Source organism: Zingiber officinale, chromosome 4A (assembly GCF_018446385.1).
Source record: "Zingiber officinale cultivar Zhangliang chromosome 4A, Zo_v1.1, whole genome shotgun sequence".
NCBI lineage: Eukaryota > Viridiplantae > Streptophyta > Magnoliopsida > Zingiberales > Zingiberaceae > Zingiber > Zingiber officinale.
This window is the reverse complement of record NC_055992.1, coordinates 146010067-146037759: the sequence shown is the minus strand read 5'-3', so window position 1 is coordinate 146037759 and position 27693 is coordinate 146010067. Positions and strand designations below refer to the sequence as shown.

Here is a 27693-nt window from a genome sequence, read left to right as displayed (position 1 = left end):
TCTTAGAATGAACTTTGATTTGATAGGTTGTGGGCCATGTGACACAATCCAACTCAAAAGTTATGTCTGTTTAAAATTTGATCTATTGTATGCCTACTTTTCATAACGGGCAGCAAAGAACATGGTTGTGTTGGGCAACACGCCATGACCATGTGACCAAAACGACTTGACTATGTTCCACACTAGATGCTCCAATTTGATGTTTTTTAGTGCTTCTTTGAAACATCCCCTAAGCTATCTTAAATAAGTCATGTTTTTTTTTATTTTTTATATTTTCTATTGAAAGTCTCAAACATAGAAGCACTTGAATCCATACATAAATTTCAAACTAATCAAAAGTACCCAAGTAGTTCTCAAAATAGTTATCCACTAGTAAACATTAAGTACTAGTCACCAAGTTTCATAATTTATACTGCCTAAAGAAAACATCTACAGAATGCGGAACATGAGCTAGAAGGTCTTCAGGGTTTTACTGCCTATGTCTCGAGCCTACTCACTGGTCGACACCTCCTGTCTCGTGCCCGTCATCTCCTGCAACAATCAGGACTATGAGTATAAAGACTCAGCATATTCAAACCATAATATGCATTAATTAATTCTTATAACCAGGTGTTCTAACAAGAAATCGACACTAATTAATTTTGACCCTTAGCTACTTATATTGCATAAACATAACTAGAGCATGAATGTAAACATACTTTTCGCATAGCATAAATAATTACATAATTAATGCATAAACATAAACATGCCAGAGTATAAACATAAGTATAACTAAAGCATGATTCTTAAACCTAACTTAGGCATAAACACAAGCATAACCAACGCATTAACATAAGCATAACTAAAGTATAAACATGTACATAACTAAAGCATAATCACAAACATACTACGTGCAAAGCATAACTATGAACATACTACTTGCCGAACATGAACATAGCTACTCCAGGTCTTAGTTTCATATTATTGTCCCCTAGCATTGTTGGTAGGGGTATGATCCTTGGAGAGGAAACACCTATCCTTACATACTATAACTAATATCTTTGGCAAGCTTCCCGAGCATTGGTCCCGGGACGTGTCTTACCCATAATGTAAGCTCCCCGGGCGTGAGCCCCCGGATTGAGGCTTGTAAGCTCCCTAGGCAAGGGTACTCGGATCACGACTTGGTAAGCTCCCCAGGCGTAGGTCTCCGGATTATAACTTGATAAGCTCCCAGGGCTTGCCCAAATCATAACTTATTAACCATCCCAGGCTTACCCAGGTCATAACTTGGTAAGCTCCCCGAGTTTGCCTGGATCATTAATTGATAAGCTCCTTGAGCTCTCTCGGATCATAACTTGTGAAGCTCTCCTAGCTTGCCCAATTCATTACTTGATAATCTCCCCGGGCTTGCCTGGATCATAACTTGGTAAGCTCCCTGGGCTTGCTCGGATCATTACTCCATACATCTATAAATTATAAAATTCTGAACCTTATAAAAGTTGTTCTCAAGTTCATAAACTTACATACATACTCCTTGTAAAATATCAGAAAATAGGCGAATATTAATAAGGGATTTTTCCGGAATTTTTGGAAAATTTTTCGGGAATTTTTCGGAGCTAGTACGGACAAGTTAACGGGGATAAAAATGGGGCCCGGAAAAGCCTGTTTAGGCTACCCTATTTAAGCGAGGAAAAGTTGATTTTCCTTTTCCTTTTTAATTTTTTTTTTAATTTCTTTTCTTTATTCTCTTTTTCTCCTCCGTTTTCCTTTCCTCCTCGCGTGCCAGAGCCTCACCCGACGTTGCCGATTTGCCCTAACCGCAGGCGGCGGTTTTCCCTTCTCCTTCTCCACCTCGCGGCGACTCCTTGCATCGACTTGCCTCTTCCTTTGCTGTCGCCGAAGGTGTGCCCTTGCCGGATCCCTCTGCCGAAGCTTCTTCCTCTCCCTCTCTTCTTCCTTTCCGAGCCGCACTGGACGGCGCCACCACTTGAGGCCGAAGGGAGCAGCGTCTCCGCGACTTCTCTGCCCTAGCTTGCAACCGAGCTTTCCTCTCCCCTGATCTTTGCACCGAGGTCGACCACTGTGCCATAGCTTGGTCTTCACCACCGATTTCGCCAGACTCTGCTTGACACTACCACCCTCTCGGTCACAGGAAGGTATAAGGTGCTGGTGCTGTTGATTCATGTTTTCTTTTTCTGCCTGATTGTCACCGTGGTTGTCACTGGATCAGTGACGTTCTGGATTGTAGATCCCTAGCTGTGGCGAATCCCTGTGGCTGGGAAGATTGTTGCTGGGGTTTGTAGAGACCATCAGCTCCGACATTAATCTTCTTCAACATCGAATAAGTTGTTGGGGGCATTTGGATTTGGAGGTAAGGTTATTGAATGCAAGCTTAAAATTGGATTACAAGATTTCTGATGAATTTGATATCAAATCTTATGGGTTTCGAATTTGTGGATCAGTGGTTGATGAGGTATTCTTGCTAGGGGTGTGTGCGTTTGATTTGTTGTTCATACATTGAGGTGAGTTTTATTTAATTTTAGATTAACATTGAAGGGAGGTTATTTCTGTAGTAGGTTGTTTAAATGTTGAAGAAAAGATGTGTTAGGTATTGGAATGTGTTTCTATAGAACTTGGAAATTTTCCCCCGTATCATTTTGATTAATTAGTTGTTGATATTGATAGTATGATCATTATCAATAAATGGATTAATTAACATATTTGGATTTCATTAGTAAGTCAACTCAAATTGGGGAGTTGATAAAAATGGATGGTATTAGTTGAGATTGTTCTTGGGTTATAATAGTTGAAGTTTAGATGACCATTTTGGATTGATTCAATTTGAGTTTCCTTAATCGGAAAGGGAATATGTATATTTATTCGGTCCTGATATTCAGTTTACCTGAATGATACTTGTTAGAATATCTAAATTGAATATGTGTATGCAGGACCCTGATTACAGGGCGATAGTTTCTGACGTGAGGATTGTTTGGCATGGACTACAGATAAAGGCGGGTACCTCTTGACTTATCTTTATGATATTGTCTATTGGATATGCATAGTATTTTATAGTTGCAAGCAATGATCATGTTTGCCTTGGTATGTCACGGTTTGATACCCATAGCATGATCTGTTGGCCGTTTGATATGTATCCATGTTTACGTTTCAGGATTATTTCCATGAGTATCTTGGTTCCTAGAATAAGTGGCATACCATACCTACTGAGGTTCGGACTAGGTTCTGGATTTTATTTTCTGGCATGTGTATCTAGATTATCTGATACCTAGGTTTTTATACCATACCTGGCTTGTGTACCTCTATTTGTATATCATATATGATTCGTGTACCTAGACTCTGATTCTTTGATCTATGTATATTGTTGGTACATATGTTATGGAAGGAGGATATGTTTAGGATCTAGGTTGTTATACCATAGAGGATCTGTATACCCTAGATTCGTGGATTTGACATACTGATACTGTGGTACCCATATTATGTATATATGGATTTTTCTTTATGCTGATCAGGACATTCCATACTTATTATGTTCAGGACATAGGTTTTTGATATTCTATCTGACCTGTGTACTCTAGATCTTGGTATGTGACCATCGATTTTACCGTACTCATTTTATACATATGGATATGGTTATGTTGATCAGTTTATGACCATGCTTAGTGTCATGCATCATGATTGCATACTGCGCGATTGTCGGCTCTACTATGGTTGAGCACATCGCCAGTTACATGTACTGCACACACCACCACTCATGGATTAGTGGTATATCAGACAGGTGTGTGGTGGTTCTGCTGTTTGGCTCCGTTGGTCTGAGGACTCAGCGTGGTAGCCGGCAGTTAGTTCCGCTGGCATTTAGTGTAGCAGCGTAGTAGCCGGCAGACGGTGGACTCTGTTTGGCTCCGTTGGTCAGGTGACTCAGCGTGGTAGCCGGCAGAGATACCTCCCCGTCATCGTGTACCGGGAGATGAGAGCATTGAGCTCCCCCATTTATGATTTGGGGTCACAAGACAGGAGTACTCCGACAGCATCCCGTCCACTCGGTCACTCATCAGGAGTAGTGACGACAGAGTGCACGGTTGTCACAGCCCTACCCACTCGGTCTCACCATTTGTGTGTGAGATGACTGACTGGCGCCAGGGGTGACCAGGACGCATCATTAGCATCATATGCATTGATGCATTTATATTTTTATGATTGTGTTTTGCTGCATTTTGGTTGGATACATACTTTTGACCTGCATACAGGATTATTGACACTTTCGGTTTGACGACCCTTTTGTCTGGATAGGAGTTCCTGGTGAGTACAGCTTCCTCAGTTACCTTTCAGTTTTGCGTATTCCCTATATATGATTAGGAAGCTGTATTCCATGTTTGTTGCTGTTAGATATATCTTACTACTCGTGTCCATTGGTATTCGCTGAGTTGTTGAACTCACCCCCGTTGATACTATTTTTTTTCAGGTACCAGGTTGGTTTTGGTGTCGCTTGGAGTATCCTGTCTGCTGGTCCCCACGTCACTTCAGAGGACTTATCGGTTTCACGTATGTTTTGTTTGTTTATGTATCAGTTTGTTTAGCTCTGTACTCCAATTTTATTTTTGGAGTGTTGATGTTGATATGTGGTATTTTGTATTTGTTATTGGTTGTGTAAGCCTAGCCGGCTAGCAGTCTTTGTGTTTTGGTTTTGTTCCAGCCGAGTGGGCTGATGATATATATATAACTGCGTGGTTGTGTGTATATTCCAGCCGCCTGTGGCTGATGTATATTGTGTATGTAGAAAGTTTCAGATTGTCCGCCGTACAGGGGAGGTGCTGCCGAAATTTCTTCGGACAAGGACTCCTCCGGGGCGTGACAATTTAGTGGTATCAGAGCCAAGTTACGATACTTGCTATGTGTTCTGGATTTTCGAGATTTATCTTATACCAATTTATTTGGTATCAGAGATCGACTTACGTGTCTTATTTTTTCGGTGTTTCGGATTTTGTGTTTTGATCTTCTCGATGTGACTTTTTGGATTTTGGGACTTAGCAGCGACAGGACATCTCCAAGCTATAGGAGGTATGTGGTATACTGTTATCCTACATTTTTGTTAGTATATGCACTGTTGACTATTACTGTTTATGACCTGTATTAGCACTCTTTACTGGTACCTGTCTAGTTAATATAGCATATATTTTATGTATTAGGTTAGCCACTGATCTTGATTGACCTTAATAGAGATTAAGGGTTATAGTTCTGGTGATTTATTATATCATACACCAGTAGTATTTAGCTTCTGTTATTACTAGTTGGTTAGCAGATTGAGGCACATACCAGCCTTTGCTTTTATTAGCTGGGTAGTGGATATAATCTGTATCATTATGTTGACCTAGCCAGTAGTATACCATGTTATTTTAGTTAATTTCATTCGTAGATAATTGATTTACTCTTGTTAGATCGGTCAGTAGAAGACTGATCTACGTTTGTCGACTTGGGTAGTCGTGGATGGATATACCTTAGTGATTGCCGAGGATTAGCGAACACTGGTTAGATTTGGATAGTCGATTACTGATTCATTGTTTTGGTTGGTCCAATCAGTAGGGGATCGACTTACGCTATTTTATAAAAAAAAAAAATACTGATCTATGGGTGATTCGTGTTTAGTTGGATATCTTAAGTATATTGGGTACATGAATTGTATTGACAGGGAAAGGACTGAATTAGCCATATACTATTGTCAGTTTGGTCAGTTGATAGAGGATCGATGTATCCTATTCCATGTGTACTGTAATTTTAGACTGTTTGTACCTAATTGGATAACTTCGAAGATGACATAGGGTTGATGTGATAGATTGGATTAAATATGCTGATTAGGCATATCTATGAAGTGTGCATATGATTGTTATGAGTTAAAGGAGTTCTATGATGGATAGTTCATTTATGGATAGTGAGGGTATTCCCATCTAGATATGGTTATTGTAGGTTTCTTGTGGATTATAGCTAATTAGTTAGCTATATGTGCCTGATTGACATATTGGAGGTGTCTTATCGATTTAAATCTGTGTTGTGGTATGTGCACATGGGTGTAAATGTCATGTTGGAAGTATCTTGTCGATAGCATCGGTGTTGTGATATATACATATGTGTTTGGTGTGGTATCTGAGGTATCTTGTTGATTATGTGTGATTTGTGAATGCACCTGGATTTTAGTATGCCTTATTGGAAGTATATGTTGATTATACTCTTGGCATATGTGTATATTTGTCATGTGAGTATTGTTTGAAGGGTATTGTTGATTTTACCTACGATGATATATGCACACGAGTTCGGTATATATTGTTGGAGGTATCACGGTGATTTATACCTATGATGTGAGTATTTTTGGTGTGTACTAATTGGAGGAGTATGTCGATCATACATATGTTGTATGTGCATGTATATCAGATGTATGGTTGGTAGCATCATGATGATTCTACCTATGTTAAAGGTAGAATATTAAATGTCTACATTATGATATTGGTTGTTTTACCCTGTCAACTAATTCTCCCATTAGTGGGTGACCGACCCACTAGAAGGATGATAGAGTTGACTATGGATTTGATTTGCTTACTGGGTGGTTATACCCTAGGCTACCCACAGTGATCTGTGGTAGAGAGATCTTGTGCAGTCTCTAGCTAGATAGTTAGGTGCTTTGGGCACTTATGTATTGTTGTGGTAGAGCGTAGCTCCCACATGTTATGGATCGTTTGTGGTAGAGCGTAACTTCCACATATTCTGGATTCCCACATATTTAGAGATTGTTTTGTAGTGGAGCGTTGCTCCTACATATTGCGGATTGTTTGTAACGGAGCATTGCTCCCATATTTATTGTGGATACATATTTTTGGATTGTTGCTCCCACATATGGATGATTTCTTGTGGTAGAGTGTTGCTCCCACATATGTGGTATTTCGTGTGATAGAGCATTGCTCTCACACTGGAGGTTCTATTCTTTGGTGATTATACATCGTTGGTGATTAGATCTGTCTATTGTTGAGGATCTTATGGTTAGGAATGTCTGTGATACGGACATTATGTGTCTTGGTTTTACCATTAGTGCTAGAGGTGCCCTAGATGTTATCATGGACTCGATGATTTGGGTATCCCTAGAATGTTTGGATCGGTTTCCATTGTCTTTGTTGACAATGTTGTGATTTATTATGGATCTGAGGTGAGTCAAGTACACCACCTTCGCATAGTTCTAGAGATGTTTCGACGAGAACATCTATATGTGAAGATCAGTAGTGTGTATTTTGGTTGTCTTCTGTGAGATATTTGAGACACACGGTCACCAGTAGGAGTATACCGTGGTTACACAGGAGATAGAGGAGGTTACTGTTGGGAGTAGACGGAGTCTATAGAAGAGGCTTGCAACTTCCTTTGTTTGGCCGATATTTCCGGAGATGCGTTGAGGAATTTCTCACGGATTGTTATGCTATTTACATGCCTGACCAGGAAAGGCGTGAAGTTCACGTGGTCCGAGGACTACGAGACCAGCTTCGAGGAGCTGAAGCGGAGACTAGTGGTGACTCTGATTTTGGTTTTACCTTTTGAAGAGGACAGATTCGTGCTCTATACCGACGCATGACTACAGGGTTTGGGCGCTAATTTGGTGCAGCACGACACGGTAGTCTTCTATGTTTTTCGACAGTTATAGGAGCATGAGTAAACTACCAGTATATGACTTATGGCTGGCCGTCATTATTTTGTGCCTTGAAGTTTTGGCAGCCTTATCTATACGGTGTTACATTTGAGATTCTCACGGACCATAAGAGTCTCAAATATTTGTTCACTTAGAAAGAAATCTAATCTCCGACAGGGAAGATGGATGGAGTTTCTGAAGGATTTTGATTGTACCATTAGCTATCACCCAGGAAAAGCTAATGTGGTTGCCGATGCACTTAGCAGGAAGTCCAGAGGGACTTTAGCTTGCCACCGAGTTGTGGTCACAGACTTGATTAAAGGTTTCTTCGAGTTGGGCCTTGAGGTATAAGGACAGACAGAGCAGGGTACTCTGGTTACCATGGTTGCTCAGTCGTCGATCAGGACGAGGATCCGAGAGCCCTAGGCTGCTGATCAGTATTCGCGGGTTATTTGCAGCCAGATAGCTTCCGGGTAGCAGACCGAGTTCACACGAGACGAGGAGGGTGTTATACACTTCCGAGGCAGATTATTGCGTACTTCAATCTCATCCGGTCTTATAGGAGTTACTTCCGGAGGCTCATCGTTCATGATTTGCTGTCCACCCAGGCGGTACTCGTGTGTACTAAGATTTGAGGTGTTTCTATTGGTAGAACGACATGAATGGAGACATCGCGGATTTTGTAGCTAGATGTCTTGTCTGTCAGCAAGTGAAGGCCGAGCACCAGAGATCTGTCGGTTTATTTCAGCGGATTCCTATTCCCGAGTGGAAATGGGAATATATTACTATGGACTTTGTGGTGAGTTTGCCGAGGACATGACGAGACCATGACGCAATTTGGGTAATCTTTGATCAATTACCCAAATCCGCGCACGTTTTGGCTAATCGGAGAACAGATTTCCTGGATCGATTGGTAGATCTGTTTTGCCGGGAGATCATCAGATCACGTGGTGTTCCGTTGATTATTATTTCGGATAGAGACCCCGATTCACGTCTCGTTTTTGACAGAGTCTGCAGCAGACCTTGGCACGCAGCTCTGTTTCAGTACAACTTTCCATCCACAGACAGATGGACCGTTAGAGCGGACCTTTCAGACTCTAGAGGACTTGCTGAGGTCTTATGTATTGGATTTTGGAGAGGATTGGAGCGGTAGCTTACTGGCTAGCACTACCACCGTCCTTGGTAGGCGTGTACTATGTATTCCACGTATCTATGCTGAAAAAATACGTACTCGACCCGATGCATTGTGCTGACAGATATATCAGTTCCCGTTTCAGCCTAACGTCACTTATGAGGAGGTTCCGGTATGGATTTTTGACCGGGAAGAGCATTAGTTGCGGAACAAGATTATCCGGCTGGTTAAAGTAGGATGGCAGCATCATTCGGACGAGGAGGTTACTTGGGAGCTCGAGGATATTATCCGAGCTCGATACCCCCATCTTTTTCACTTGAGGTGTGTGATATTATTTACCGTTCAGCATTTATACTCTTTACCTGTTGTTAGTACTTGATGATGGTAGATAACGAAATTTGGGGACCAAATTTTTATTAGTGGGGGAGAATGTAAAATATCAGAAAATAGGCGAATATTAATAAGGGATTTTTCCGGAATTTTTGGAAATTTTTCGGGAATTTTTCGGAGCTAGTACGGACAAGTTAACGGGGATAAAAATGGGGCCCGGAAAAGCCTGTTTAGGCTACCTATTTAAGCGAGGAAAAGTTGATTTTCCTTTTCCTTTTTAATTTTTTTTTTTAATTTCTTTTCTTTATTCTCTTTTTCTCCTCCGTTTTCCTTTCCTCCTCGCGTGCCAGAGCCTCACCCGACGTTGCCGATTTGCCCTAACCGCAGGCGGCGGTTTTCCCTTCTCCTTCTCCACCTCGCGGCGACTCCTTGCATCGACTTGCCTCTTCCTTTGCTGTCGCCGAAGGTGTGCCCTTGCCGGATCCCTCTGCCGAAGCTTCTTCCTCTCCCTCTCTTCTTCCTTTCCGAGCCGCACTGGACTGCGCCACCACTTGAGGCCGAAGGGAGCAGCGTCGCCGCGACTTCTCTGCCCTAGCTTGCAACCGAGCTTTCCTCTCCCCTGATCTGTGCACCGAGTTCGACCACTGTGCCATAGCTTGGTCTTCACCACCGATTTCGCCAAACTCTGCTTGACACTACCACCCTCTCGGTCACAGGAAGGTATAAGGTGCTGGTGCTGTTGATTCATGTTTTCTTTTTCTGCCTGATTGTCACCGTGGTTGTCACTGGATCAGTGACGTTCTGGATTGTAGATCCCTAGCTGTGGCGAATCCCTGTGGCTGGGAAGATTGTTGTTGGGGTTTGTAGAGACCATCAGCTCCGACATTAATCTTCTTCAACATCGAATAAGTTGTTGGGGGCATTTGGATTGGAGGTAAGGTTATTGAATGCAAGCTTAAAATTGGATTACAAGATTTCTGATGGATTTGATATCAAATCTTATGGGTTTCGAATTTGTGGATCAGTGGTTGATGAGGTATTCTTGCTAGGGGTGTGTGCGTTTGATTTGTTGTTCATACATTGAGGTGAGTTTTATTTAATTTTAGATTAACATTGAAGGGAGGTTATTTCTGTAGTAGGTTGTTTAAATGTTGAAGAAAAGATGTGTTAGGTATTGGAATGTGTTTCTATAGAACTTGGAAATTTTCCCCTGTATCATTTTGATTAATTAGTTGTTGATATTGATAGTATGATCATTATCAATAAATGGATTAATTAACATATTTAGATTTCATTAGTAAGTCAACTCAAATTGGGGAGTTGATAAAAATGGATGGTATTAGTTGAGATTGTTCTTGGGTTATAATAGTTGGAGTTTAGATGACCATTTTGGATTGATTCAATTTGAGTTTCCTTAATCGGAAAGGGAATATGTATATTTATTCGGTCCTGATATTCAGTTTACCTGAATGATACTTGTTAGAATATCTAAATTGAATATGTGTATGCAGGACCCTGATTACGAGGCGATAGTTTCTGACGTGAGGATTGTTTGGCATGGACTACAGATAAAGGCGGGTACCTCTTGACTTATCTTTATGATATTGTCTATTGGATATGCATAGTATTTTATAGCAGCAAGCAATGAGCATGTTTGCCTTGGTATGTCACGGTTTGATACCCATAGCATGATCTGTTGGCCGTTTGATATGTATCCATGTTTACGTTTCAGGATTATTTCCATGAGTATCTTGGTTCCTAGAGTAAGTGGCATACCATACCTACTGAGGTTCGGACTAGGTTCTGGATTTTATTTTCTGGCATGTGTATCTAGATTATCTGATACCTAGGTTTTTATACCATACCTGGCTTGTGTACCTCTATTTGTATATCATATATGATTCGTGTACCTAGACTCTGATTCTTTGATCTATGTATATTGTTGGTACATATGTTATGGAAGGAGGATATGTTTAGGATCTAGGTTGTTATACCATAGAGGATCTGTATACCCTAGATTCGTGGATTTGACATACTGATACTGTGGTACCCATATTATGTATATATGGATTTTTCTTTATGCTGATCAGGACATTCCATACTTATTATGTTCAGGACATAGGTTTTTGATATTCTATCTGACCTGTGTACTCTAGATCTTGGTATGTGACCATCGATTTTACCGTACTCATTTTATACATATGGATATGGTTATGTTGATCAGTTTATCACCATGCTTAGTGTCATGCATCATGATTGCATGCTGCGCGATTGTCGGCTCTACTATGGTTGAGCACATCGCCAGTTACATGTACTGCACACACCACCACTCATGGATTAGTGGTATATCAGACAGGTGTGTGGTGGTTCTGCTGTTTGGCTCCGTTGGTCTGAGGACTCAGCGTGGTAGCCGGCAGTCAGTTCCGCTCTGTTTGGCTCCGCTGGCATTTAGTGTAGCAGCGTAGTAGCCGGCAGACGGTGGACTCTGTTTGGCTCCGTTGGTCAGGTGACTCAGCGTGGTAGCCGGCAGAGATACCTCCTCGTCATCGTGTACCGGGAGATGAGAGCATTGAGCTCCCCCATTTATGATTTGGGATCACAGGACAGGAGTACTCCGACAGCATCCCGTCCCCTCGGTCACTCATCAGGAGTAGTGACGACAGAGTGCACGGTTGTCATAGCCCTACCCACTCGGTCTCACCATTTGTGTGTGAGATGACTGACTGGCGCCAGGGGTGACCAGGACGCATCATTAGCATCATATGCATTGATGCATTTATATTTTTATGATTGTGTTTTGCTGCATTTGGTTGCTGCATTTTGGTTGGATACATACTTTTGACCTGCATACAGGATTATTGACACTTTCGGTTTGACGACCCTTTTGTCTGGATAGGAGTTCCTGGTGAGTACAGCTTCCTCAGTTACCTTTCAGTTTTGCGTATTCCCTATATATGATTAGGAAGCTGTATTCCATGTTTGTTGCTGTTAGATATATCTTACTACTCATGTCCATTGGTATTCGCTGAGTTGTTGAACTCACCCCCGTTGATACTATTTTTTTTCAGGTACCAGGTTGGTTTTGGTGTCGCTTGGAGTATCCTGTCTGCTGGTCCCCACGTCACATCAGAGGACTTATCGGTTTCACGTATGTTTTGTTTGTTTATGTATCAGTTTGTTTAGCTCTGTACTCCGATTTTATTTTTGGAGTATTGATGTTGATATGTGGTATTTTGTATTTGTTATTGGTTGTGTAAGCCTAGCCGGCTAGCAGTCTTTGTGTTTTGGTTTTGTTCCAGCCGAGTGGGCTGATGATATATATATAACTGCGTGGTTGTGTGTATATTCCAGCCGCCTGTGGCTGATGTATATTGTGTATGTAGAAAGTTTCAGATTGTCCGCCGTACAGGGGAGGTGCTGCCGAAATTTCTTCGGACAGGGACTCCTCCGAGGCGTGACACTCCTAATTTGTGACACAAGGTTTCTATTTTCTAATAACCTTAGAGTACATGAGGAAATTACGTCCCACAAGTTCAAACTAAAATTTCATGCCCTAACAATTGATCAAGGAACAATGATATCAATTTTCCAAAGACCTTAAAATCTAAACTTAATATATATTTACATATAAATTATCTAAAGTATGGTTGATTCCCTAACGACCTAAACCCTAAAACTTGAAACTATTATATCTTACAAGGTTATCAAAACACATGATTGAATCCATAACATCCTAACCTTAATTTCAAGACTATCATGTATCATAAAGTTATTAAAAACATGATTAATGTCATAGCATATTAAACCCTAAAATCTAAAACTAACCTATACTGCAAGGTTATCAGGCATGATTACTTTCATAGCATGTTAGACCCTAAAATCTGAAACTAACCTATGATATAAGGTTATCAAACATGATTTCTTTTATAGCATATTAAACCCTAAAAATTTGAAACTAACATGTACTACAAGGTAATAAAAAAACATGGTTAAGGTCCTAATATCCTAAACCTAGAATCCGAAGTCTACATATAGCATACAAAGTTATCATGATAAGAAGTAAGAAGAAATATAAGCATAACTAAACCAAATTTGAAATCTATATATGTATATTACAAGGTTATCAAAACATGGTTCATACCATAATCTCCTATAACTAGAATCCAAATTTAACCTTTAATATATAAAGATATAATGATAACAAGTATGAAAAACATAAGCATAACTAGTCCTAATTCGAAACATATAAAGATATCATGATGAGGAGTAAGAAGAAACATAAGAAAAACTAAACCAAATCTGAAATCTATATATGTATATTATGTTGGATCGACAAGCGCTAGAGGGGGAGGGGGGACGGGGTGAATAGTGCTCATGGCTTTCACTTTCGTTTCGGAAAACTTAACGGGTAAACACAACGGAATAATAACACAAACACACAGAAAAGACACCAAGGATTTTTTACTTGGTTCAGAGTCTGGGACGACTCCTACTTCAAGGCTCGCACGTAGAGTGCTTTCGATGGGCAACACTATAGCTTTAGAAAGATTACAAATAAGTACAATAAGTGCAGTAATAAATTATACCGACAATAAAGTAATCTCAAACTCAGAGCTTCTGGTTGTCGTGGTCAAGTTCTGGCTTCGTCGGAACGTCTTGTTGGCAGTGCGCAGCTGAAAGATCACTTAGAATTCGTTGTTTCTAGCTTCTGCTCAAAACAACTTTATAAAGCCCGTTGAGGGTGCCTCCAACACCCTGGAGGGTGCCCTCAACCCCACCGACTTCGCAGCAAAGATGAGATTTGAAGAACTTGCCCCTTATCTGCCTGAGGGTGCCCTCGCGCCAAGGTCCAGGGCGCCCTCAAGCTCCATGTGGGTGCCCTCACGCCAGTGTCCAGGGCACCCTCAAGCTCCATGAGGGCGCCCTCGCACCTTGCAGCGAGGTTGCTTCTCTAGGCTCACTTCCTGCAAAAATATGTTAGTCCAACATACCCTGCAACACAAAGTTAGGATAATAGAGATATGTAAAATTAAAGTATTTGACAGTCACCGGACTGTTCGGTTCTGACTTCGGATTTCCATCCGGAAACTCTAGGTAGAACCGACACCTACTGTTCCCTCACCGAGGAACGCGTCCTCACCTAATCCACTCAGGAGAGTTTTGTAACGACCCAAATTTCCTCATTTTGAGCCCAAAAAATAATTCAAAAATATTTTTAAATGCTATATAAAAATTCTAGAGATTTCTAGAAATTTTTAGAGTATTTTTATGTAATTTTTGGAGTTCGTTTGGTATTTTTACCAAGAGGAAGAAGTTTAAAAAAGAAAAGAAAAAAAAAAGTATTGAAGCCGGGTTTTGAACCCAAGACCTCGAACTTGGCCGAGTCTTAACCGAATCCAACCAGCCAACTAGTCTGCGACCTATTTGTGAATATATATGGGATGAAATATATATAAGCAGTATTTAGGAATGTTTAAATAAATTGGAAATAAAAGTGCGCGGATGAGGAATCAAAGCTACGACCTGGGATTTGGTTGAAACTAGGTTAACCAAGTGTGCTAGCGATCATTTGTTATTAAAGAAGGAGAAAAATTCTATTTAAGCAGTAGTTAGGAAACAGAGAATAATAGGAAATAAAATGGTTGCAGCTGGGATTCGAACCCGCGAGCCGCGCCCAAAGCAGAATGCAGCCAACCAACTGAGCCAGCGGGCTTTATTAATAAGAAGGGAAGTGAAAAATATATAAGCAATAGTAGTTAATAGAAATATTGGAGTTATAAAGTGAGAACTTAGGGCTTGATTACTCGTGACCAAAAACCCTACCTCTCCTTTCTCTCCCGATGTCGTTCTCTGCTCGAACGGAAACACAAAAGAGGGCTTAGGGCTTCACTTCGGCGCCCGATCGAGGGAGTTTTCTGAGGGGTTTTCTCCACGCCATCACGATTCTTCGTCGAGGAGGACCGTGAGCACGAAGAAGAGCCGGAGAACTTGAGTTTTCTCCGAACCCTAGCAGCTCCTCTTCCCGGTTTTGAGTTCAAGAACAGCAAGGTAAGTTGCTACTCACCTGCGGTAAGAGTTGTTCCGATTTTTGCTTTGCTGTTTTCTTGTTTTCTTGAGTTTTACCGTGAAGAAATCTTGGTTTTTGTTTGCTGCCGTGAATCCTAAAGAAAGAAGAGACAAATTAGTTCAGTAAGCATGAAGAACAGATTTGAATTTAGGTTTTCAGTCACAATTTTTCCTTATTAGAAGCACTTTAGTTTCTTTTGTTTATTTACTGTGGTACTGATCAGAAGGATGATTGAGCTAGGAGTTTTTCTGCCGTGAGCCCTAAAGAAAGAAAGAGGATGATTAGTTTGGAATCTTGTTGTTGGGCAAGGTACAAGAGAGGGTTTAGTTTTGTTCTAAAGTTTGTAGGTTGATGTTGTAGCTTACTGCAGAATAGTATACTTGTTAACAGAACGTGAAGAACAGCTATGTTCATAAGTTCTTAGTAGCAAATCTTTGTAGCATCGAACATGAAGAAGGATTATCGATTTTGGTTCTTTTTAGTATAAGATAATTCTATGTTGTTAGGTCAATGAAACAATGATTTTGATGTTATGTTTATACTTTTCTTGATTCTGGATGAGATAGCTTTGATAGTATCAGAATGGGTGGTGCTACTAAATTGGCATGAACAGAACAGCCTTTGAAATTTGCTGTGTATTAGGATTTGTGCAGTTCTCTGTTCATTTGTTTAAATATGCAGTTCTAAACCCTTTGTTGCCAAGTAAACAACAATGAACTGATTTAATTTGGAAAGTTTCAGTTGGATTCTTAGTAGTTAATCCATGCACGAAGTTTTGGTTTCTAGTAGCAATTTTCTTGATCCATCTTTTACTTCCCTATGCATGAGTTAGATTTTTATTTGTTAGTTCCTTTGAAGCTAGTTTAAGTTCCGTGAAGCTAATTGTTGATGTTTGGATTCTCTTGAGTTGATCATGGATGTGGTAGCAAAACCTACAGATTCAAGTATAGATTTGGTGAGTATCAAGGAGGTGTTCGAAGGATGTGTGATGCCAGGACTATGGAAGCCTTGGGACTAGGAAGGAAGTTTTATTTTAGTTTCCATTGTCTTTTGCTATGTTAGGAGTATTAGAGATAGTATTTGTTATTTTGATATGATTAGGACATAGTAGAAGAATTGTAATCTTGTGTGATGATTTCTGGTGTTGTTTTCTTTATTTTGGATTTATTATACTGCGTGGTTGATTGATATGTGTTCCAGCCGCTTGTGGCTGAGTATATATTGCATGTATTGTTGAATATGGTCACCGGTACAAGGGAGACTCTGTCGAAATTTTTCGGTAGGGTTTCCATGTGATTTTTAATCATACCAGTTAAGTAGAGTTAGTAGTTAAGTAACGGTCATCCTTAGAGAGTAGTAGTAGTAAGAAGGGTGGTCGTTACAAGTTTACATGTTGCCAGTTGATCATCCAAACCAACTGGACTTTTGGTCAGCGCCTGAGGCTCCAAGACTTTCCTCTGGACGTCTGTTCCATGACCCGCCCAGTCTTTCACCTGGTTCGTAACACTAGAACTTTCCACCTAGAGTCCTCGACTCTAGAACTTTTTCCCGAAGCCCTCGACCTGCCAAAACTTCCCGCCTAGGGTTACCACCCCCTAGGACATAGGGTCACCCCCTAGGATTTTTCCACCTGCCTAATCGCAGCTAGGACTTTTGCCTAAGTACACTTAGGACTTTCCTGCAAGCTCATTTAAACATGTTAGATAACCAATAACCTTAACTTTGAACCCCTTGCCATTATCAAAACTTAGGTTCGATTGTCGGATGCTTTCTGCACCAACAATCTCTCTCTTTTTGATTATGACAACAAAATTCAAAGTTAAGTAAAATAAGTATAAATGCAATATTAAGAATCGAGTAATTGCAACTAGAACATGTTAAGTAACTATAGTAAATTGAAAAATGTTCTAATTTTTACTTTTATCTTTTATTTACTTTTACTTTCACTTTCCTCTCCCCCTTTGCCATATATTAAAAATATAAAGTATAAAAAGGGATGAAAAGAAATGATAGTTTGCTCCCCCTGAAAGGAAGCATTGTTTGTTTGAAACTAGTAGTTCAAGACTTAAAGTAATAACTTAGCAAATATTATCTAGCCAAAAAATCAAAATAATACGTTTGCAAGTCAAATTAAATTCAGGATTAAAACCAAGTTAATTTAAATTGAAGTTTTAGTGAGTACTTTGTCAAAATTGAAAAAACATTTTGAAAAATACTAGGCTCAGATTTTTAATTCAGACTTCAAAATAATTTAATCAAACATTAAGTCAAGTAAAATAGTTTTTTTAAGTTCAAGTCAAAAATTATTTTTAAATTCAAGTAAAATAATTTTTAAATCCAAGTAAAAATAATTTTTAAATCCAAGTAAAATGATTTTAAATTCAAGTAAAAATAATTTTCCAAGTCATTAAAGAATAAAAAATAATAATTTTCAAGTCAAAATAATTTTGTTTTAAAATCAAGTCAAAAAAATAATTTTAAATTCAATTCAAAAATACTAAGTCAAAAATAATTTTAAATTCAAGTCAAAAAATATTTTTTTTTCACTCCCCCTTGAGTCCAGCCAGCCAAAAATAATTTAAATTCTCATATTCCAAGCATGAGTAACCAAATTATTTACTAACAACTAACTGTCTAACATTTAGTTACTTGCTATTTACCCCAGGGCGTAGTGCAGACGGTGGGCGCATGGTATCTTTGGCGTAATGGCCAGGGGTCGATTCTCAGGAACTGACGACCTGGGGTTTACCCCGCCATACGCCTATGGCCTGTGTACCTGCATGAACCTCCCTCCATATCCGTGGGGCCGGCACTAGGGGGGCCGCTAAGGTAGCGGATCTACCTTTTTTAGTTACTTGCTATTTACCAAGAGGTACTAGCTTTCACTTAGTTAGTCAAGTTAAGTAAATGTTCCAGTTAGTTTTGACTAAGTATGGATCACTTAACTTGATTAATATGATTTTGGTATTTATTGTCCAGACTTATGTCGATGCACAGACATAAGCATTCTTAAGCCTAGGTAGTACCCTATGCATCTCACACCATTCTAAGTTTTTCATACACAAACAAGGTAATCTTGGTGTGCTTGTGAGATGCTCTGACTGAAACTAGAGGTAAATGTTTTCTAAGGGGTAAATTCCTAGGCTAAATCCAAAATTTTGAAAAACTAATAAAACTTGGATTTTGAAAAATATTTTGCCTAGGATTTGAAAATTAAGTGACAAGCTGAAATAGAAGTAAAACAACTCCAAATCTATAAAGGACCTTTATCAAATAAACTAGAACAAACTGTCTATAGATAGAATGTTGAACACAGTATAGAGAAATACAAGAACTGATCATGTCGAAGCATCGTTAGTAGGTGGCAGTAATGCATGGTCGCTCGAGGGCCCGGAGAGTCTGAAGAATATGATCAAGTCTAGAGGTCACGTCATCCCGGAGAGCAGTCATCTCTCCCCGGAGTGTGCTGAAGCCGTCCAAGACTGACTCCTGTAAATGCGCGGAGGACTCCTTGAGATGAGCAAGGCAATCCTCGACGGACAGTGAAGTCGAGGGTCGGGTTGAAGTCAAGGGTCGAGTCGAAGTCGAGGGTCGAGTTGAAGTCGAGGGTTGTGCTAGAGGAGGATCCTCAAAGAGATCTGCCTCGGCGAGTCCCTCTGAAGTGTGTTATTCTGCACTAGATCGACTACGCTACATCACGAGAAGAAAGCGAGGAGAAGGCTTCGACGTTATCGCTCTTTGTTGCGAGGTGGATTTCTATCGCTGCGTCACAACAGTAAGATTTCTATCTAGAACAATGATGAAGTTAAAAAAGGAGATATTGTGCTAAATGGTATTGAATTTAGATAATTTATCAAAATGATATGTTTTAACCATTTCTCCCCACATGATACAAGATTTAAAAACATATTCGGCATAAAATAATATTTCCTTCTTATATTTCATCTTCTTTTTTCTTCAATTCAAATTTATTACTTGCACTATCTTTTGAAACATTAATACGATACGGAAGCAATATCCTTACGATCAAAGAATGAAACTTCAACACTATTCGAGATTGTGAGGGCACCAAAATTAATATCAGACAAGACCCCTCCAATGTTTAAGATGCCAAGTGAGACAATGCAATATTCAAACAGTTGTAATAAACATGTTGATAGCTTCCATTGCAATTATAGAAACCTAACCCTTCTACTAGCCCCGATATGACATTATTTATGTAGCCTTGAAAAAGAAACAAGTCCTCAATTAGATAAGCTGTCACCATTGCCCCTGTTCAAGAACATGATTGTCATTGTATCCCATGCATCCACATAGTTTATGTGATTTTGTTATTTGTTTGTTTGTTAAATGATATGTAGGATTTCAGAACCGTGTGCATTTAAGAGGCCGTAAATCAATCAAATGTTCATGAATAAATTTGATGTACAACTTAACAGGAATTTATTTATGTTCATTTAATATATATAAAGTCAATTAAGCTAGTTAATATTCATGAACAAGGATTCTAAATTGATCATGAATAATATTCACGAACAAAACTTATGAATCATATTTATTAACAACACTCTCATAAACATGACAAATAACTAAAAAAAATTCAAAATAAACAAACAAGGTTGTATAACTAATTAAGCAAGTTTAAAACTATAAAATTTTCTAACAATCGAATAAGTTTGAACTAAGAGTTTAATAATATTTAGACAAATCAAGTTCGAGATCATAAAATAAATAAAAAAAATCAAGCCAAACTTGAATAATTATTTCCACAACTTAATTTATTTTAGATTCAATTTGACTTAATTTAATTACCTTATCAAATAAATTTGAGCACAACTTAATTGTTTTTTTTTTGCCATTGGAATCAATATTAGTTGAGCAATTCCTTTCTAAACATTCACTATCCCTTTATAATTGTCCTTTACTTTGGAGTTCTTAAGTTTGGACTTCCGAAAAGGAAGGTGCACCTTGATGATATGGATAGTACCATCTAATCTTTTAAGTCATATTTAATCAAAATTTCAGAACTGAGGTATTACAGTATTTTCTTATTGCATGCAATTCATCCCTCCCCTCTTGCCGGCCCCGCTGCACCAACAAGTTATTCACCCCTCTACCTTTAGCATCCTTTCCAAGGGTTATCAACACCCTAACACAACGACCTTAAGTGATTGAATCACATAAACTTGGACATGCCATATCAAACTCCTTTGTATGTGTCGGTTCTACCAGATCCCTCTGCAACAACACACATTAAAAAATACATACAAACCAAATTTAAATCCTTTGTCAAACACATCAAATAATACGATTGAACACAACCATTTAAGGAATGTATACACTAACATTAATGTTCCATTTTAGAACATCATCGAGTCAATATTAGAAGCAAGTGTCACTCATAAATGTACCATGTAACAATGTCTAAAATAGCCATCACATTTTGCATTGCTAAACAAGATTATTTTGACAATATTCTCAATGTAACTTCATAGATTGCAAATATGTATACATGATACTTTATTACAGATTGAAAGTAAAACTAGTTGCAACAATATTTGGTAGGATGATCCACTACTCGAGTGGAAAATCAATTTGTCCATTATGAGATAAATTCCAATATTGCATTACCTACTCATTTATACATTTGTTGATTTCATCAATAAACCTTTGCTCATGCTCCTTCATGACCACTTGTCCTTCCAAACGCACACCGTCCTTAGGCAAAAGCTGCTTTAGAATGACGCCACAAGGGAAGGAACAGTCATGCGTTTTAGGGGAAATACAGTTGGGCATTCCCCATCCATAGTCTGTTTCATAAAACTCTATCCATCTCCAATCTGACAAAACCAAAATATTGTAGCTAATTGAAGTCTGATATGGATCTTCCTTGAAGTTGCCTGAAGCCCATTCCTTAAACTTTGTTGGTAAACTTTCTTTAGCATCTTTAACGAGCCCGACTAATTCTGCAAGTGATGCCTTCATGATTTGCTCACCGGTTGCTGTGATAGTTAAGGGATAGAAACAATTTCCATAATAGCCGGCCTTTGGCAGTTGGAACAATAAATGACGAATATTAGCAGGAACGATGAGGCACACATCTCCAATGGCACCGATTGCCCGTGTTCGACATTTCCATATAATTGCAGCGATGACCTCAAAGGTGGTGAATTGATTGGATGTCTCTTTTGAGATTTTTTCCTTCAATCTTTCGATGGTTTGAATCGAGAAATCATACATGGAATTCACAATGTCAAACTTGGCTGGGAGAAGTGAAAGTGATGACTTTGAGAGCATTGGAGAGGCGGGAATCGTGTCTCTATACCAGATTGGATCGATAGAGGGATGAGTTTGACCGCAAGCAATCTCGCCTATGGCTTTTAAGAACTGTCCAACGCCGATGCCATCAAACACCAAGTGATTGAATTTGAGTCCAACAACAAATCCACCACATTGAAAATGGGTCACCTATGCTTGCACAATTTAATTAATTTACATTATTATTTGAATAATAATTTATGATTATAAAATGCAGGAATTTTGCAATTGCAGGAAAGTATTATTCAAAAACTATTTTTATTTTTTTGCAATTGTTTTACTTTACAACCAACGGACTGATTGATTTGGTATCTTATTTATTTTTAAAATATCTTTAATTAAATTTAGTACATTATTTATTCTTTAAATCTATCATAATGTTCATATTCACTATTAAAACACGTACTGAAACCCTAGATCTATCAATATAAAACACTGGCCCCTCTTTGATGCATGTATTATATGTTTGACTGGTAAAAGACCATCAAGATGATCATTAAAGTGTGTTTTAGCCAACACAAATGATGTTTTTGTGGTTAAAATAAAAAGTAAGAGCATCAATGGTCTTCTACGTGCATCATGAAAATAATGGTGGTTTGATAATGATATTTTAACCAACAGAAGATGATCAAAGTGTTTTAGCTAAAATATCTTAATGACTTCTTTGATGTTTGTTTAGTGATTAAAATGATAATATAAGACTGTCTATTAATTAATGTCCTTTTGTTTGACAATTAAAATATCGATCATAGATAGCTAGCTAAGTGTTTTGATCATGATCTCAAGTAAAATGCCTTTAATTTATTCTCTTCCTTTAATTTTTTATTTCCACAAATTTATTTTACATGGAAAGTCTATTAGTTATAATCGTATATAATCCAATTTTCTAATTAATTAATTATAGAAGTTGGTTAAGGATATAATTAAATTGGAAATGATAGAACATATATTTACAAACCTGCATCATCAGTATCATTTCTTGTTGGTTCAGATGAGGGGGACAACTCGGAAGCAGCTCCTCTTTCACTACGCTACGGGGGATCGCCTCCCAGTCATTCAGGCTGCGACCTGTCACCGCCGCCTCCACAAACCATACGCCCTCGCCATTGCAGGCCACCTCCATGCGGTCGCCATAGAAGACAAGGCGGCCTGCTACGGGGTAGTACGGGACAAGAGCCTTGGCCAAGGCTTCCCTGTTGAAATTGATAAGTATTTTGGTAGAGCTCTTGAGGAGAAATAGATAGTTTTTCTTGATTCTTAAACTTTTGATTACAAAGCCTTTATATAGACTTGAAAGAAACTTAGGGGGCAAGTAACCTAGCAACTTAGGGGGCAAGTAACCTTAGAAACTTAGTGGGCAAGTAACCTTAGTGATGAGTAAACTTAAGTGATAACACATTAACTTTAACACTCCCCCTTAATGTGTTGTCGGATTCCAAGTTTGGCTCGGAGCTGTTGAAATCTTTCTCTCGGAAGTGCTTTTGTGAAGATGTCAGATAATTGCTCCTCAGATCGACAGAACTCAAGTTGAATTTCTTTATCTTCAATTGCCTGTCGAATGAAATGATGCTTGAGTGCTATATGTCGAGTTCGGTTGTGGTGAACTGGGTTCTTAGCCATAGCGATTGCAGATTTATTGTCGCAGTGTAGCACGGTTCCTTCAATCTGATGGTGACCGAGATCAGCCAAGATTTTTCGAAGCCAAATTGCTTGTGAAGTGGCTACTGATGCTGAGATGTACTCAGCTTCCGCAGACGATTGTGCAACACTTTGTTGTTTCTTGGATACCCATGAGAATATTGCTAAACCAAAGGAGAAACAGTACCCCGAAGTGCTTTTCATGTCATCTAAGGATCCACCAAAATCACTGTCACAATATCCGACAAGATTAAGTGCGTGATTCTTCTGAAAGCTTAGACCGAGGTCAGTTGTCCCTTGAACATATCGTAAGACCCGCTTTGCTGCACCGAGATGAAAATGGCTCGGACTCTGCATAAATCTTGAAAGTAGACTTGCAGCATACATGAGATCAGGTCTAGTTGCTGTGAGATATAACAAATTACCAATGAGGCTACGGTAATAAGTGACATCCGCTGCTTTTCCTCCATCTTCCTTTTTCAATTTCTCCCCCATAATGAGTGGTGTAGAGACAGGATTGCATCCCAGCATGTTGAATTTCTTCAGAATCTTTTCTGCATATATCTTTTGGCAGATAAAGATTGTCTCTTCTTCTTGGTAGATCTCCATGCCCAAGAAATGTCGAAGTAGACCCATATCGCTCATTTCATACTTTTGAGCCATGTCATCTTTGAACTCTTCGATCATCTTCTCGTTGCTTCCAGTGAAAATTAGGTCATCAACATAAAGAGTGACTATAAGAACATCATTACCTTGCTGCTTGACATACAAAGTTGGTTCACTCTTGCTCTTTTCAAATTTTGTTCGGTTGAAATAGTTGTCGATCTCACTGTACCAAGCGCGAGGAGATTGTTTAAGTCCATATAGCGCTTTCTTAAGTTTGTAGACTTTCTCTTCTTTTCCTTTGAGGATGAAACCCTGAGGTTGATCTACATACACTTCTTCCTTCAATTCACCATTGAGAAATGCTGACTTGACATCAAGCTGATAAAGTTTCCACCCTTTGCTGGCGGCGAATGCAATTATAGCTCGGATTGTGTCTAGCCGAGCTACTGGGGCAAACGTCTCCCCGTAGTCAATTCCAGGCTGTTGAGAATATCCTTTGGCCACAAGTCTTGCTTTGTGTTTTTGAATGGATCCGTCTGGGTTGTGCTTTACTTTGTAGATCCATTTAACACCTATAACTTCTTTGTCTCTTGGTTTATCGACGAGCTGCCATGTCTGATTTTTTTCAATTACACGAACTTCCTCCTCCATCGCTTTTTTCCATGGTTCTTCTTTGATTGCTTCAGCAAAGTTCTCAGGCTCAATTGAGCAATAATTGCATGTAGCATATATATCGCTCAATGATCTGTACCTTTTTGGAGTTGCGCTTGGGGATGAGGAGTTTGATGAAGTTGGATCAGTTGAGCTTTCTTCGTTGGGTTGAGATGAGCTTGAATCTGGTGTGCTTGGCTCAATTTCATCTTCTTTGTCAGTACTGATCAGAATGTCTTTCTTTTCAACTTTGTTTTCTTCCCAATTCCATAAAGCATTTTCATCAACTTGAACATCTCGGCTAATAATAACTTGACCCAGCTGTAGGTTAAATAGTCTATAACCTTTGCTCATGGTACTGTAGCCGACAAAAATACATCTTTCGCTAGATTCGTCAAGTTTGCTTCGTTTCTCTTTTGGAATTTGAGAATAGCAAATGCTTCCGAATACCTTGAGATGGTTCACCGATGGTCTTCTACCACTCCATGCTTCAAACGGAGTCTTGTTTGGTGTGGCCGTGGTTGGGCATCGATTAGATAAATAAACGGCTGTGTAGACTGCTTCAACCAGAAGATTTTGGGTAAACCTTTCTCGTGCATCATTGATTTTGCCATTTCAACGATTGTCTGGTTTTTCCTCTCGGTAACACCATTTTGTTGAGGGGTGTACCTTACCGTTAGTTGCCTTTCTACTCCTTCATCTTCACAAAAATTGTGAAATTCTTTAGAAGTGTATTCTTTGCCTCTGTCACTTCTTAAGGTTTTGATGAAGCATCCACTCTGTTTTTCGACGAGACTCTTAAACTTCTTGAATATCATGAATACTTCGGACTTCTGCCTCATGAAATAGACCCAAGTCATACGAGTGTGATCGTCGATGAAAAGAATGAAATACCTATTCTGAGCATGAGAAAGGGTGTCCATAGGCCCGCAGACGTCGGTGTGGATAAGTTCCAACTTTTCTTTAGCTCTCCATGATACTCCTTTTGGGAAAGGTAATCGATGTTGCTTTCCAAACGTGCATCCTTCGCATACATGTTGCTTTCCTTCTATGTGAGGAAGTCCTTGCACCATACTCTTGCCAGATAACTCTTTGAGGCTTTGTAAATTGAGATGACCGAGTCGTCGATGCCATAAGGTTGATGTCAGGTAGTCCGAGGTAGAAGCTTGATGAGCTTTTAGGTCGGCATAATTGATGTTGAGAGCGAAGCTTCGATTGACCATTTTGATCTTTGTGAACACCTTTGACTTATCTCTCCTGTCAAATATAACACATTCATTGTTATCGAAGCAGAGCTTGTACCCATTTTCCACCAATTGTCCGAGGCTGAGTAAATTTTGACTCAAGCTCGGCACACACAAGACATTGTTGATGCAACTCGGTCCTTCCTTCGTCTCGATGGCGATTTTCCCAAGTCCTTTTGACTTTGTTTGCTCTCTGTTTCCAAACTGAACAGGAGCATTGATGCTAATGTCGAGTTCAGAGAAAATTTCTGAGATCGGCGTCATATGGTTGCTACATCCGCTGTCCAGCAACCATTTTCCTTGCTCCTTGTTGGTGGCCGTGTGACATACATAGAATGTTCCATGTGTCTCCTCAGCTGTTTGATTTTCTCCAACCTGATTTGCCTGATAAGTGTTCCTATTTCGGCAATCTTTGGCGAGGTGACCAAATCGATTGCATATTTTGCATCTCGATTGACCTTTGAACCAACAGTCCTTCTCGGAGTGATTTGGCTTATTGCAATTGCTGCAATTTGATGAGTTGTCTTTTCCTTTTCCTTTTGAGATACGTCCACCTCGTCCTCTTGATTTCCATCCAAATCGTGATTGGCCTTCTCGTTCGTTGTTACCAATTTTGAGCTTTGATTGGAATGCACCCTCTATTGGCTTCTCAGAATGTCTGGACAATCTTTGCTCGAACGATTTTAGGGACGCCATCACTTCTTGAACGGTGAGTGTTGTTAGGTCCTTTGTTTCTTCAATGACGGCAATAATGGGATCATATTTCTCAGGAAGACAGATGAGAATTTTGCGTACCAGCCTTTGATCTGTAATATCTTCACCATGAGATTTCATTATATTGACCAGATCAAAGATTCTGGTTGAGAATTCCATGAGTGTTTCTTTCTCCTGCATCTTGTCATTTTCGAAATCCTTGAGTAGTGATTGGAGCTTAATCGCTCTTACTTTCACATCTCCTTGAAATTCACTCTGCAAGATCTCCCACGCATCTTTAGCCGTGTTGGCTCGCATGATTCTGGGAAATATAGCCTTAGTGACTGCTCTTTGAAGGATTGAGAGAGCACTTGCGTCGGCTTGTCGAGACTTCTCTAATTTCTTCAGACCGGCCTCATTGAGGGCAGTGGCTTCCTCGGGCTCTTGTACTCCATTCTCCACAATCTCCCATTGGTTAAGAAATCGAAAGATGGTCTTCATCTTCACGTACCAGAAATCATAGTCTTCGCCATTAAACTCTGGAATGAGATGGTTGATGTTTGTTAAACTCAAGCTGGCCATGGATTTGGATTGGTAGAACCTGGACGCTCTGATACCAACTGTTGAAATTGGTAAGTATTTTGGTAGAGCTCTTGAGGAGAAATAGATAGTTTTTCTTGATTCTTAAACTTTTGATTACAAAGCCTTTATATAGACTTGAAAGAAACTTAGGGGGCAAGTAACCTAGCAACTTAGGGGGCAAGTAACCTTAGAAACTTAGTGGGCAAGTAACCTTAGTGATGAGTAAACTTAAGTGATAACACATTAACTTTAACATTCCCGGATGACCTTCGCCGCCGGTAATATCACGCCACGACGACGGGGCTCACGGTTATTGTTTGGATACACGGAGATCATCTCCTGCATGTAGGCCAACCCCAGGGCGTGGTCGATGGAAGACAGAGGGAGCGTGGCGCACGGCGTGGGCTCGAATGGTACTAGGAGCTCCTCCCGCACCTTCGTCACCCTACAAGACGCCATGCTCATATCCTACCTACCCCTTCACTCTATATATAATTCTTTTTCTTAGAATCGCTATATATAACAAAAAATAAGAATCTACATATATGATATATTTAATATTTTGAGAAGCATGTGATTAAAAAAAACCAAGAAGTATTTTAAAACCACAAGTTAATATGAGATTTTAAACCACACATGCACTTGCTTCTAGATAACATATATTATTATAATACTAAAATTTTGGTGAAGCAAATTGAAGTGTAATAGTTCATTTCTAATGCTCATGTATTCAATTTATTTTACGAAATTGAAGTGTAATAATTTATTTCTAAAGCTC

The 27693-nt window shown here is 39.4% G+C and overlaps 1 protein-coding gene across 1 annotated transcript; it reads right to left on the bottom strand.

The window, feature by feature from the left end:
* Positions 1-20647: 20647 nt before the first annotated feature.
* LOC121971583 (acyl transferase 4-like) lies at positions 20648-27424 on the bottom strand. The gene is made up of 3 exons (XM_042522907.1): positions 27170-27424; positions 22460-22689; positions 20648-21651 (listed from the first exon to the last, which is right to left on the bottom strand). Exons 1-3 carry the CDS (start codon positions 27378-27380, stop codon positions 20815-20817), a joined length of 1278 nt encoding a protein of 425 aa, XP_042378841.1. The 5' UTR covers positions 27381-27424; the 3' UTR covers positions 20648-20814.
* Between the last annotated feature and the right edge of the window lie 269 nt (positions 27425-27693).

Excerpts from the sequence above, each read along its gene's own strand:
- LOC121971583 (XM_042522907.1), bottom strand. The coding sequence starts at position 27,380 with ATGAGCATGGCGTCTTGTAGGGTGACGAAGGTGCGGGAGGAGCTCCTA. Across the intron at positions 22,690-27,169 it reads GGCGAAGGTCATCCGGGAAT|CCTTGGCCAAGGCTCTTGTC; the intron begins GTTAAAGTTAAT and ends TCAACAGGGAAG. Across the intron at positions 21,652-22,459 it reads AAATGATACTGATGATGCAG|GTGACCCATTTTCAATGTGG; the intron begins GTTTGTAAATAT and ends GTGCAAGCATAG.